We start from the raw sequence: 15,701 nt of genomic DNA on the forward strand, positions 1-15,701 counted from the left end.
GTTTGTGTTAGGAAAATTTAGGATGAAACAAATATCGAGTTAGCTTAGAAGCGTGAAAACACTATCTTTAAGGTGTTTATTTGTCCCATACAAAGACAACACCTCCAGGATACAACTAAACTCTCTAAACCTCTAAAAGAATGAGAAGATAAGACCAAGAAAAGAATATATGTATTTTTTGTTGTTTTTCTTTTTTATATAGTAATATGCTTTTATAGACTTGAAACATAACGATGAAATAATATATGACTGTTCATCAAACAATATGACTATTGATGAAACAATATGACTGTTCATATTAAGTTCCAAGTTCCAAGTTCCAAATGCTAACTTTTGATATTATAAATATCCATATAATAACATTAGAAAGCCAAATAGGAGAGTTTGTCCACCATGTCTTAATTTACTACACAATAGAAACCCACACTTAGAAACATTAGGAGGGAGTGTTTCTTTCCAATGTGGAATAAACATCTTTTCTTTATTCATTTACAAACTACACCAACAATTCCCTACTAGTTTGTAATGAAGGTCTTTTCACTTGATAGAATTATGCTTACAAGAAGGTATTTTGCAATTTAAACCTTTAATTAATGTTAGAACTTGAATCCTACTAAAGTTATTGGTGTCTGCAAATTAAACAAAAACTTTTGTTGTAGAATAAAAGATACTACACACATAATACTATCCAAACTCTTAAAGAGGTTTACAACTGTTTAGCACTATTATGGCCATGTGCTAAAATCATAATTATTTTTTCATGAATATTTACAAGAGAAAAACCTAACTCTTGTCAAAAGCGGCACCACGTTTATATTCATATAGGTGAAATTATACATGTCTTTATTACATTAGACACGAACTTTAAATTCCATTAAGAGCCCACGCTCATCCTACTTTTTGTAATAGAACACACTGAATACTATCAGAATAGGGACTCAAATTAATTATCAGTGTCCAACAGATACAAAACAGTAACTTGTTATTACCAATTAAACTAAGAGATAAACTTCTTGCTAATCCGAAGTTGGGTTCCTATTACTGGTATCTTTAATAACGGGTTTCAATCTCATTCCATTAGTTGTTTTTCGTACCATGTCTCTAGATGGTCCTTTTGTGAGCGGATCCACTAAATTATTCATAGACTTTGTCGCACCCGACATCGCGGCGGCCTTAAAAATTTATGTTTCATGGAAAAGAATGGATTTCTGGCATCCTATTCTTTGATGGTGAATGGTCTTTGTTTAAGGAGTCGCCACCTAGTATTACGGTTACTAGGAACCCTAACTGGTCAACAGAGATTCAATGGTCCGAGACTGGTTACGTAAAAGGGAAGATATTATCACCCCTTAAACGTCCTGCCTAAGGCAGGCTGCATTGCTGATCTTTGTCATTAATTGCTAACATTTATTTTTTGTTGGTTTATACTATGATTGTTTGTGTGTAATATTCCTGACTCTGGCGCCAGTGAATATTCAACTACGGATATTTCCAACTCTGGCGTTGGTAAATATTACGTAGATATGAAAATAAACAAATTTAAATCATCATTTTATTTTTATTTTTTTATTCCTGACTCTGGCGTCAGTGAATAAACAAATAAAATCAAAATTTTTTATGCATACACATTATTTTTATTTTTATGCAGCTAAAAAAAAACAAAACAAAGTAAAGTAAAATAAATTTACTTAGTATCTTTATTCCTGACTCTGGCGTCAGTGAATAAACCAATAAATTTATTTTATTTTATTTTATTTTTGCATGCATATTTTTTTTTTTAAAGAAAACACAAGGAAATAAATTTGAATCAATAGTTTTATTCTGACTCTGGCGTCAATGAATAAAAATAATAAATTCATATTTATTTTTTTATTTATACATACACACATCTTTTTATTATGTAGCTAAAAAAACAAAACAAAATAAAATAAAATAAATTTGCATTAGTATTTTTTATTCCTGACTCTGGCGTCAGTGAATATACCAAATAAATTTATTTTATTTTATCTTATGTTATTTTTTTTGCATGCACATTTTTTATTTTTATATAACTAAATAATAAAATACAATGAAATTTTTATTCTGACTCTGGCGTCAATGAATAAATAAAAAATAAAATTTATTTACATACACAATTTTTATTATATTTTTTTTATTTTTTTATCTTTTTATTTTTTATTTTTGGGCTGGGCTGGGCTAAATCCAGCCCAACATATATATTGGTGGCTGGGCTGAGCTCAGCCCCACAGGGGCTGGGCTAGGCCCAGCCAGCCCGGTCCGGTCAGTGGCCCAAGCCAGTGACCGGCTGGGCAAACAGCTGATGCACGCGTGAAGCACTTTCACGCGTGCATCAACAGTGCGAAGGTAATTAAATTACCTTCGCACTGTTCAAATGCAATTTGAACACAGAAGAGCAAAAACAAAGGGAAACGGGCGCACCTGTTTCTGGAGATTGCGAAGAAGGCTGCAACGCTGGTGGGGTTCGACTGCTTTTCGTTTCTGGCGATGGTGAAGAGAGCTGCAACGCCGGTGTGGGTTCACTGCTTTCTGTCAATAACTGATGGTTCGGTGATCAATTGTTTTCTTGCAGGGACGAAAACAGGGCTGATCCGTGACTCCCCTCTGCCTTTCTCTCCTTTTCTATGTATATATTTTTTGGTTTATGCTCTGTTTTTTTTTGGTTTTTTACTCTGTTTTGGGTTGATGTTTCCGTTCTTGACTCTGTATTTTTTTTTTGGGTTGTGTTTTGTGTGCTCTGCTTTTCTGGGTTGATTGCTCTGTTTTTTTTCTGGGTCTTTCCCCTCCTTGGTTCTGTCAATTGTTGGGTATTTATAGGGACCAATCTTCCTCTCCCTCAGCCTCACGTCTCTCCTCCTGATAAGCACGGCTGAAGGAGACGGTTTCTATTAGGACTCGGACGCGAAGTGTAATCCTTATCTCGCCGGGTTGTGATTATCATGAAGATAAATACTGCTTTTCTATGTTTTGAAAGGACTAGGATGCTGGTGTTTCACACTTTCGTTTCCTTCTTTGCAGGCGGGCGTTTGGTGCTTTGCAGATGAAGATGACGGACAGCACCTGATTGAAACGGTGCTGTTTTGGGGCTGAGAATGGTTATTTCCAATCTGGTCCTTGAAGTTTCTAAATCCTTGCATTCAAACCCCTGGTCTTTTAATTTTCAAGATTTACCCTCCTTAAAATTAATTTAAAAAATAAGTGGGTCAAAATTAGGTTACAACAGTTGCCCCCTCTTTACAATGCTTACGGTGCAAATGCATTAGAAAATTTATTTTCTTTTGACTTTGTATAGTAAGTTTTGTAAAGAAGAATAATTGTGAAAACCCTTCCTCTTTTCATCCTTTTTTTTTTTTTTTTTTTAAATGGTCTAATTGTTCCAGGCGACCTGCCCGATAAAGAATAAAATGCGAGGATTTTTTTTTTGTGATGGTATATTGTAATGGGTTACCTGCCCAGATGGTCACATTGTAATGGGTTACCTGCCCAGTATAGGATGGTATATTGTAATGGGTTACCGGCCCAGATGGTCACATTGTAATGGGTTACCTGCCCAATTGGTATATTGTAATGGGTTACCTACCCAGATGGTCACATTGTAATGGGTACCTGCCCAGATGGTATATTGTAATGGGTTACCTATCCAATTGGTCACATTGTAATGGGTTACCTACCCAGATGGTCACATTGTAATGGGTTACCTGCCCAGTTGGTATATTGTAATGGGTTACCTACCCAGATGGTCACATTGTAATGGGTTACCTGCCCAGATGGTATATTGTAATGGGTTACCTACCCAGATGGTCATATTGTAATGGGTTACCTGCCCAGTATAGGATGGTATATTGTAATGGGTTACCGGCCCAAATGGTCACATTGTAATGGGTTACCTGCCCAATTGGTATATTGTAATGGGTTACCTACCCAGATGGTCACATTGTAATGGGTTACCTGCCCAGATGGTATATTGTAATGGGTTACCTACCCAGATGGTCACATTGTAATGGGTTACCTGCCCAGTTGGTATATTGTAATGGGTTACCTACCCAGATGGTCACATTGTAATGGGTTACCTGCCCAGTTGGTATATTGTAATGGGTTACCTACCCAGATGGTCACATTGTAATGGGTTACCTGCCCAGTTGGTATATTGTAATGGGTTACCTACCCAGATGGTCACATTGTAATGGGTTACCTGCCCAGTTGGTATATTGTAATGGGTTACCTACCCAGATGGTCACATTGTAATGGGTTACCTGCCCAGTTGGTATATTGTAATGGGTTACCTCCCCAGTTGGTATATTGTAATGGGTTACCTACCCAGATGGTCACATTGTAACGGGTTACCTGCCCAGATAGTATATTGTAATGGGTTACCTACCCAGATGGTCACATTGTAATGGGTTACCTGCCCAGTGGAAAAATATGAGGAATTTTTTTTTTTTTAATAAGACATGATAGGGCTCGAAGGCGCATTATTTAATAGATGGAAGCTCGAAGGAAATGAGGGCTTGAAGGCGCACTCAAAAGAAGGTAGGATAGGAAATGCACTACCTTTGATGGTCGAGGGCTCGAAGGCGCGCTCGAATAGAGGTAGGATAGGAAATGTACTACCTTTGATGGTCGAGGGCTCGAAGGCGCGCTCGAAAAGAAATAAGACGAGGGCTCGAAGGCGCGCTTGAATTGAGGTAAGATAGGAAATGCTCTACCTTTGATGGTCGAGGGCTCCAAGGCGCGCTCGAAAAGAAATAAGACGAGGGCTCGAAGGCGTGCTCGAATGGAGATAAGATGAGGGCTCGAAGGCGCGCTTGAAAAGAACTCAAAATGAGGTAGGATAGGAAATGCACTACCTCAGGAGTGGAAACTGATTTGAAATATAGGCCCCCAATTTCTTATTAGTCTTCTCGTTGCTTGGTTGGTGAGATCTTGCTATCTGATTTGAGTCATCTTTGTCGCTTGACTTTCTAGCCCACTCGAGTTAGCCCATATAAGACTTTTTCCAGATTTGTTTGCACAACTCAGCCTTTGTGGTGCCCATCGTGACCCACTTGCTTGCTAGAGATTTTCTGTCTCGTCAAATAGTTTGAGGGGATCATTCATTACTCCTCGTCTCACTGATAAAAATATTTGGTGTCACTTGCTGAAAGGATCAAACTGTCTTTCGTAAACCAAAATGCCCCCTTGTCTTGTTGTAGGAAATGTTCCTTTTTTTTTTTTAGAACAGATAGATTTTTCTTAAGCACAATATTGCCCCCTTGTACTGGTCATTGCCCCCAAGTGTGCCCTGTCAGCGACTTAGACAAATAATGGTTTTAAGAGACCATTCTCTCATTTCTCTCCTTTTCAGTTTGGTGAAGAAGTATGGGTCTAGAATGAATCTTGAAATCTTGATCTTGCATTTTGAAAACAAAAATTATTTCGATGCGAGTCTAAAACAATTTGCTTTTGAAATCTTGCAACTCCTTGGTTATTTTCTTTCTTGAAAAAGAGATTATTTGCTCTTGTGTTTGGCAATGAGGTCTTCTGTGAAAATATGTCATGAGATGACCTTTTGTTTCGAAGTGAAGGGCTCGAGAAAAAGCTCGAGGTTTTGTATGAGAAACAACTTGTCTTTTTTTTTTTTTTTTGAACATTTATTTTTATCAGCATGAATAATAATGAGTAGTTTATTCTTGATATCATGAATCTTATGAAAAAATATTCTTTGCATTTTGAGAGCATTGTTTATTGTTCTAGATTGCTTGCTTGCTTGATTAGAAAGGACTTCTACAGGCATGTAACATAGGCTGTGGTTTTTGGCTATGAAAGAAAAGGATTCATAAGGCTCAAAGAGTGTTTCAGGGTTTCAAAGACTGAAGATCACAGTCAACAGTTTGACTCTTGATGTCATTCATATTTTCTTTTGCCGCTCTTATTTTATTTGCCCTTTTTTCTGTTTTTCTCTTTCATTGCTTCGTTAGAGCATACTCACTTTATCTTGGTTATCACTTTTTCTTGTGATTTGGTCATGCCCCCTAGCATTTGAGTTTCTTGGGCTCTTTTGCCTTTTGGCTTTCTCACGGCTTTATTATCTTTCTTGATCATTGAAATTTCACTTGCCCCAGTGTAGGGTGTGATCTTAGTCGGGATGTTTTTATGAAAGAAAAATTACTCAGGCTCAAAAAGGGATCGCAAGGGATGTACTTATTTCAGAACGTGAAAGGAATAACAAAGATGGTCTTTCCTCATTTCAAGCGCAAGCAGCTATGATCAATAAACTTTGACCTCATCTAGTATGATGGTTTAGTCTTTGCAAAGATGCATTTCATGAGTTATGAGCAACAAGTTCACTACATACCGTTATTCATACATTTAAAAACACATTATTCAAGAGTCATGGGGTAAGGGTATTTATTCATTTCTTTTTTTCTTTTTCTTTTTAGAGTTTGGTCACCTCTATGAAGGAGTTGCTTGATTCACTTGTCATTCTACAAGTAGAATGTCAAAAATATCATTTTTGAATAAACATCAAATTATTTTTGAAATCAAAATGCCAGATCAAAAAAATTTTTAAAACTCAAATAGGGAAACTGATTTTGGTAAAAGTAATGAATTGAATCTATGAGATCATGCAAGGCTTCAAGAGTGTATTTACTGATTCTTTGATATCAATAAACATTTATGAGAGAGAGAAAAGATATGCAAAGTGAATTTCTTGGCAAAACTTTTATTGATTTGATGAGAACTTATACAATCATGGATAATATTTCTTCACGGCATCGGAATTCACTGGCCTACTCAAATCTTCTCCATCCATTCCTGTCAATATCAATGCTCCTCCAGAGAATGCCTTCTTTACTACATAGGGACCTTCATAATTGGGTGCCCACTTGCTATGATTCTCACTAGGTAGTAATAGGATTTTTCTCAATACAAGATCTCCTTCTTTAAACTCTCTTGGTCGAACTTTTCTGTCATATGCTCTTGCTATCCTGTTTTGATACAGTTGGTGGTGACAAATTGCAGCTAATCTCTTCTCACTGATCATATTTAGCTGTTCGTATCGTATCTCAGCCCATTTAGCCTCTTCTAGTTCAGATTCCATGAGGACCCTTAGAGAAGGAATCTCTACTTCCAAAGGCATCACTGCCTCCATTCTGTAAACTAATGAATAAGGTGTAGCCCCCGTTGACGTCCTTATTGCTGTTCGATAGGCATGTAGAGCATAAGGAAGCCATTCCTGCCAATCTTTATATGTGACCACCATTTTCTGGACAATCTTTTTTATGTTCTTGTTAGCAGCTTCAACAACACCATTCATTTTTGGTCTGTAAGGGGATGAATTGGAATGCTTGATTTTCCATTTAGTGCATAATTCCACGATCATCTTCCCATTGAAGTTCTTGGCGTTATCGGTTACTATCCTTTCTGGCAAACCATACCTACAAATTAGATCTCTCTCAATGAATCGCTTGACCACCTTCTGAGTCACATGAGCATATGAGCAGGCCTCTACCCACTTTGTAAAATAATCAATTGCGACCAAGATAAACCGATGACCATTGCTGGCTTTTGGATTAATAGGCCCAATCACATCAATTCCCCACATCGCGAATGGCCAAGGTGACACCATATTGAATAAGGGCACTGGGGGTGCATTGATTTTGTCACTATACACCTGACATTTATGACATTTTCGGACAAATTCTATACAATCCTTTTCCATGGTCAACCAAAAATACCCAGCTCTTTGTATTTGTCTTGCCATCATATGCCCATTTGCATGGGTGGTGCAAATTCCTCCATGCACTTCACACAAGGCTTTATTGGCTTCTGATCTGTCCAGACATCTTAATAAAGTCCCATCAAATGACCTTTTGTATAAGATTTCTCCATCTATAAAGTACTCCATTGCCATTCTTCTCAGAGTCTTCTTATCTATTTTTGAAACTTCAGAAGGATATTCTCGATATTGGATGAATCTTTTTATATCTGTATACCAAGGACTGCCATCTACTTCTTCTTCTACTAAACAACAATGAGCAGGAGAGCTTCTGATATCAATGCCTATAGGATGTACTCTGATACCACAATCGATTGTGGCCATGGAGGCCAAGGTTGCTAAGGCATCCGCAAACCGATTCTTATCCCTTCCTAAATGATTGAACTCTATCTCTTCAAAGTTTTCAGCCAATTTGGAGAGATATTCTTGATATGGTTTCAATTTCTCATCTTTCGTCTGCCATTCCCCCTTTGTCTGGCAAATTATCAACATAGAGTCTCCATATACCCCTAATTTCCTTATCTTCAGTTCCAATGCAGCTTCCAATCCATGAATGCAAGCCTCATATTCAGCTGTGTTGTTTGTGCAACTAAACTGTAGCTTAATGGAAATGGGATATTGTTTTCCTTCTGGAGAAATTATTACAGCACCAGCTCCATTACCAGACACATTCACCGCACCATCAAAGTACATGGTCCACCAATCACTTTCTATTACCAGCACATCTTCATCAGGGAAGTCAAAATTTAACGGCTCATAGTCTTCAATGGCGTTATCAGCTAAATGATCTGCGATTGCACTTCCTTTCACAGATTTTCTTGTTTTGTAGATGATATCGTATTCAGCCAACAACACTTGCCATCTGGCCAGCCTATTTGACATGTATGGTTTTTCAAAAATATATTTTAGAGGATCTATCTTTGAAATTAACCAAGTGGTATAGTATAACATATACTGTCGGAGCCTTTTCGCACTCCATACCAAACCACAACACAGCTTCTCAATCATACTGTAACGAGATTCACACTCAGTGAATTTCTTACTAAGGTAGTAGATGGCTTGCTCCTTTCTCCCAGACTCATCATGTTGGCCAAGCACACAGCCCATTGCTGATTCAGTCACTGTTAAATACAAAATGAGAGGCTTCCCAGGCACAGGTGGCACCAATAGAGGTGGGTTCTGCAGATATTGTTTGATCTTATCAAAGGCTTCTTGACAGTCTTCATCCCATACTCCAGGGTTTTTCTTTCGAAGTAATCGAAAGATTGGTTCACAAGTGACTGTAAGTTGTGAAATAAATCGAGCAATGTAATTTAAACGCCCCAAAAAGCTTCGAACTTCTTTCTCAGTCTTAGGAGCTGACATAGCTTGTATGGCCTTCACTTTATCAGGGTCTACCTCTATACCATTATTGCTTACCACGAATCCCAATAACTTCCCAGACTTCACTCCAAATGTGCATTTTGCAGGGTTCAACTTTAATTGATATTTTCTCAGCCTTTCAAATAATTTCTTTAGAGCTGGGATATGGTTTCCCTCATCTTTAGACTTAGCGATCATATCATCCACATAGACTTCAATTTCTTTATGCATCATATCATGAAATAGTGTCACCATTGCTCTTTGATAAGTTGCTCCAGCATTTTTGAGTCCGAATGGCATAACTCTATAGCAATACGTTCCCCACGGGGTAACAAATGTTGTTTTCTTCTTGTCTTGCTCGGCCATTTTAATCTGATTATACCCAGAGAAACCATCCATAAAAGAGTAAGTAGAACTCTTAGCAGCATTATCCACCAGTACATCTATGTGGGGTAAAGGAAAATTATCCTTCGGGCTTGCCCTATTCAAATCTCGAAAATCCACACATACCCTGATTTTGTTGTCTTTCTTGGGTACTACTACAATATTGGACACCCATTGAGCATAATCGACTACTTCCAAGAATCCAGCATCCCACTGTTTTGTTATCTCCTCCTTCACTTTGATTAGTATATCTGGCCTTGTCCTCCTCAACTTTTGCTTAATCGGCTTACATCCTTCTATCAAAGGTAGTTTATGTACCACAATATCAGTATCCAGACCAGGCATATCAGCGTATGACCAGGCAAACACATCAATATATTCTCGTAAAAGAGCGACCAATTCACTTCTTACGCCAGCAGAGATTAGCTTCCCTATTTTCAACTCTCTTTTATTATGTTCAGTGCCCATATCTATCAGTTCTAGTTCTTCTTTTGCAGGCTTCCATATGCGATCAGATTGTTCCCCTAACCTTGTGAACTCATGGATATCTTCCTCACCAAACTCTTCTTCATCCATGGCAATTATAGTTTCATCAAAGTTAAGCCAATTATCCACAGTGCAATGAGTTTGTGAGGTATACGACAATCCGCTTTCAGATTTCCTGAAAGCGGAAAGTGTTTCGATTGTGAGTGTATGGTTATGGGAAAGTAAATAAATGAACAGAGAAAAAGAAAAACACGATTGAAAGAAAATTTGCATGATCTCATTGAAATTTAAAGGATAGAAGGGCTCAACCACAAAACCTTATTGCCAATCTCTTGAAGCATGATGATTTGGCAAGGCACAATTATTCAAACAATACAAATAATGAAAACAACAAACAGGCAAACAAACATTACTTTTTGAAAACAATTGGGACTTCATGAATTTCCCAATTTGCTAAATCTTCTCCCTCGGCCAGTTTCCTCACGAATTCTGATGAGCCATCTTCCAAAACGCCAATAGTCAGCTGGGGCAATTGTTCATGAGTACTATCCTCTTCCTTTAAATCTTGTTCACCGACTTTTTCAAGATAATTAATAGTAACACTATTGAATTCTTTTCTTAGTCCCCCCTCATAATCCTCAGTTTTTATCACATATGCGGATCTTGGAAATGTTTCATGGATTGGTGGGATCTCTATTCGATCTTCATCTGGTTCTCTCCTTTCAATCCGGGCTATTCTTTTTTCTCTTCTAATTTCAGCTGCTCTTTTGAAATCTGCTTTCCCAGGCTTAAACCCTAAGCCAAACCTTTGATCCGCACACTTCATTTTGATCACATTAACCCTCTCAGGCATTCCGGTAGTGTGGTCATATTGAAATGGCAGTTCATGCTTTAAGAAGTATTTAGCAGCCATTTTTGCTGCTTCGAAAATTTCTGGCTTTCTTCGTACCGTATTTTCTGGTACCCATTCAGCATTTACAACTTCGAATGCATGCAGATTTCCATCCTTACTTTCTTCAGTTTCTATGTAAGGGATCGACATATTTTTTATCATTGACAAAGTTTCCTCAGCTCTCACAGTCACCAAATTCCCATTGATGATAAACTTGACCCGTTGATGTAAAGAAGATGCGACAGCTCGGGCTGCATGGATCCAAGGTCTCCCCAGTAAAATGCTATATGATGGATGAATGTCCATTACTTGTAATGTGACTTGGAATGGTTGTGGGCCAATGATTAGTTCAACATCAATACTCCCAATGATTGGTCTAGGTGACCCATCATATGCCCTAGCAGTCATGGTACTTGGCTTCATGTGAGAGGCATCAACTGGCATTTTATCAAGTACATATCTCGGCAATACATTGAGAGCAGAACCATTATCTATAAGCACCTTAGCAATCACACAATCCTTGCATTTTACCGTGATATGCAATGGTTTATTATGACCGGTCCCTTCATGATCCAGCTCATCATCGGTAAAATAGAGGTAGTTGGTGGCTTGTATCCTACCCACCAAATGTTCTATGGAGTCTTGTGTGATATCCTGAGGAACATATGCTTCATTAAGAACCTTCTGAAGTGTGTTCCTATGCAATTCTGAACTCAACATTAATGACAACAAAGAAATCCTAGCGGGTGTTTTCTTTAGCTGATCAACCACACTATATTCGCTATGCTTCATCAATTTCAGGAATTCATTAGCCTCTTCATCACTTACTGGCTTGTTAACCTCATCTGTCTTTGTCAATTCCACCATATCCTTTCCTTTGGCTTTTCTATGGTTTTCCAACTCTTCAGGAGTAAAACATCTCCCACTCCGAGTGAGTCCTCCTATTTCATCATGGAAAACAGGGGCAGGATTTGTGCTGTGAAAGGAATAACCATAATTATAGGGTTGGGCATTATAGCTTCCGCTAACAGTATTCATAGGCTTGGCTAGGATCATTTTTGGTGGACCCTTTTCGGTTGGTATATATCTACAAACTTCCACTTTCTGGTTACAACCAGTCATTGTTCCTACTAACTCATCTTCTTTGAGTTTCATCAATCTTAACATTCCCAACGTCATCATATTTTCTACCTCCAAATGAAACTCCTCGCACGAGTCAATATCATGCCCAAGCTGCTGATGATATTTACAATATTCATTCGCATTCCCTACAGCTTGTATTTTGACTGGTGTCTTTAGATAATCTGTTTGCCTCAACATCCCATACAATCTATCCATAGTCACCCTTAAAGTTGTTGTACTTCCCTTTCCTATCTCCAAGCTATTAACTCCCCCACCTCCAGAAGCATGATTTGGTAGAGGGTTAGAATTCACATTTGGAGATTCATCAAAAGAAATCCACCCAGCTTTGATGAGCTGAAGGATTTTTCTTTTGAATGCAACACATCCATCAATATGATGACCAACAGCACCAGCATGGTATTCACATTTTTTATCGGGTTTATACCAAAAAGGAAATGGTGGTTGTAAAGGTTCTAAGGGAACAGGTGCTACCTGGCCAATACTAAGCAATCTTTGGTGCATTTCAGTAAGAGACATGGGTAATGGTGGAAGTTGCACTTGATCTATTGGAAAATTTCTTCTTGGGCGGTAGGCATTATTGGTTTGGTTGTTTATTGGGTTATTTTGGGTGTTTGTAGGTGAAGAGAATTTTATATTGGATATAGAGGGGGTAGGTGTAATACTTTTGAAGCTGTAAATGTCTTGGTAGGTGTTCTTCCCTCTACTTTCCCTTTCAACATTGTGAACTTCCGTTTCTTTCCTTTTTCCAATAAAACCTCTTTTTTCAGTAGGATCCACGATCCTACCCGTCCGAACAGCTTGTTCGATCCTTTCAGCTATGACAACCAAATCAGAGAAATTTTGTGCAACACTACCTACCAAGTATTCAAAGTACGGGGCTTTGAAAGTGTTGGAAAATAAACCAGTCATCTCCCTTTCCGACAATGGAGGATTTACTTGCGCGGCTGATTCGCGCCACCTTTGGGCATATTCTCTTACAGACTCCTTATTGCCTTTTTCCATGGCTTGCAGACTTGATCTATCTGGGGCAATATCCATGTTGAACTTATACTGTCTAATAAAAGCTTCAACCAAATCCTTCCATCCTTTAATCTTGGTATTATCCAAACGCATATACCAAGCAAGAGCCGCATCACTTAAACTGTCTTGAAAGAAATGGATCAATAACTTCTCATCATAGACTACTTCAGCCATCTTATTACAATATGCTTTAAGATGGGTAACTGGGCATTGAGTTCCAGTATATTTAACAAATTCTGGAACTCTGAATTTTCTGGGAATAACCACGTTAGGCACTAAACACATTTCAGCGGCCTTCACCGAATCATACAAACTATTCCCTTCTATTGCCTTCATTCTTTCTTCTAAAGCAGCTAGTTTTTCATGACCATTTTCCTCTATTATCTTGTTCCTTTGAGGTTCTTCCTCTATCAACACAGAATGGGGGACCCTCATTGGATGTGCTGATTGAGTAGGTACGAAATGAGCAGCATGCTGAGGTTCAGATGGCGGAATAAATGGAGGCGGAGGCTGAGGTGTAAATGTTTGTTGAGAAGATGTCCCTTCTCCAGCTCTAGGCCTCAAAGCCTGTTCAAGCAGGCTGGTAAGCCTTGCTACATCCTCTTTCAGGCTTTCCAACTCTCTTTGGTGTTGAATTTCTAACTGATTTCTCTCTTCATTTTCCATTTTCTTCCGTGAACGAGTGTTATGGATACGTTTCGGTTGGGGACCTATATTTCACCTGTTATATGCAGAATATGACAATCTATAAGCAAATGTATGAGATGCATGAATGTGAATGCAACATATTGGATATAGATTCTTTTTTTGAGGGGTGACATAATGATCGCTATTCTTTGGATGTGTGGTCAGATTCAAATCCGATATTCATTGCAATGCCGAGAGGAGATCTGTTTAGCGTTTTGTCATCTGAGCTTTCAGCCACATTCTTGGTGTCTTTCACTATGCATCTAATGTCTTTGAGTAGCGGTATCTCACCGACATCCAGTCTAGGGCAGTCTCCCTCGGTCATTTGCAAGGATTCAGACTTGAGTCCATACTCAACAGTTGTTATCTTAGGAATAGCGGTCATTATGTCACCCGAAAGCACGTTTAAGCTTATCTCACTGAATTTACGCAGGGATTAACCTAAAGGATAGGTTCTAGTCATTAAATGCATCATGGTAGTTTTGCTATCTAGTCTCAACGGTCTTTCGCATGCTCAGTGATCGCCCTCGAAAGGTTGATATGAGGTTTACAAGCAGCGTGAAGATAGAGGCCCTGAGTAATATCAGTTTGGCATATCAACCACTGTCGAGCAAACAATCATGTGAGAGTTGGATAGTTTCGCAAGCCTTACCCAGGCTAAAGCCATTGGGGTGCCGTTACTCCTCCACTTATCTTAAAGTTGATACCACACATATTTAAAAATGAGATAAGTGATGCGTGAAGACCTTAGATCCATATCCAATATCTATGCATGATAAACATGAAAAACAATGCATGCTAAAACAATAAAAAGAGCAAAAATAAATAAATAGATAAATAAAACCTGATAAACTCAACATAGCCACAACAAGGAGAGAAAAAAAACAGTACAACAAATATAGTTTAGCAATAAAAAAGACAAATAGCAAAGCTTAGTCCTAAGGTCCCCAGCGGAGTCGCCATTCTGTTGCACCCGACATCGCGGCGGCCTTAAAAATTTATGTTTCATGGAAAAGAATGGATTTCTGGCATCCTATTCTTTGATGGTGAATGGTCTTTGTTTAAGGAGTCGCCACCTAGTATTACGGTTACTAGGAACCCTAACTGGTCAACAGAGATTCTATGGTCCGAGACTGGTTACGTAAAAGGGAAGATATTATCACCCCTTAAACGTCCTGCCTAAGGCAGGCTGCATTGCTGATCTTTGTCATTAATTGCTAACATTTATTTTTTGTTGGTTTATACTATGATTGTTTGTGTGTAATATTCCTGACTCTGGCGCCAGTGAATATTCAACTACGGATATTTCCAACTCTGGCGTTGGTAAATATTACGTAGATATGAAAATAAACAAATTTAAATCATCATTTTATTTTTATTTTTTTATTCCTGACTCTGGCATCAGTGAATAAACAAATAAAATCAAAAATTTTTATGCATACACATTATTTTTATTTTTATGCAGCTAAAAAAAAACAAAACAAAGTAAAATAAAATAAATTTACTTAGTATCTTTATTCCTGACTCTGGCGTCAGTGAATAAACCAATAAATTTATTTTATTTTATTTTATTTTTGCATGCATATTTTTTATTTTTAAAGAAAACACAAGGAAATAAATTTGAATCAATAGTTTTATTCTGACTCTGGCGTCAATGAATAAAAATAATAAATTCATATTTATTTTTTTATGTATACATACACACATCTTTTTATTATGTAGCTAAAAAAACAAAACAAAATAAAATAAAATAAATTTGCATTAGTATTTTTTATACCTGACTCTGGCGTCAGTGAATATACCAAATAAATTTATTTTATTTTATCTTATGTTATTTTTTTTGCATGCACATTTTTTATTTTTATATAACTAAATAATAAAATACAATGAAATTTTTATTCTGACTCTGGCGTCAATGAATAAATAAAAAATAAAATTTATTTACATACA

General features: G+C 37.6%; 1 protein-coding gene across 1 annotated transcript; it reads right to left on the reverse strand.

The window, feature by feature from the left end:
• Positions 1–6,748: 6,748 nt before the first annotated feature.
• Positions 6,749–13,730, reverse strand: LOC127904301 (uncharacterized). The gene is made up of 2 exons (XM_052447215.1): positions 10,423–13,730; positions 6,749–10,184 (listed from the first exon to the last, which is right to left on the reverse strand). The coding sequence occupies exons 1-2, from the start codon at positions 13,728–13,730 to the stop codon at positions 6,749–6,751; spliced, it is 6,744 nt and encodes a 2,247-aa protein (XP_052303175.1).
• Positions 13,731–15,701: the final 1,971 nt, after the last annotated feature.

Source organism: Populus trichocarpa, chromosome 1 (assembly GCF_000002775.5).
Source record: "Populus trichocarpa isolate Nisqually-1 chromosome 1, P.trichocarpa_v4.1, whole genome shotgun sequence".
Taxonomy (NCBI): Eukaryota; Viridiplantae; Streptophyta; class Magnoliopsida; order Malpighiales; family Salicaceae; genus Populus; species Populus trichocarpa.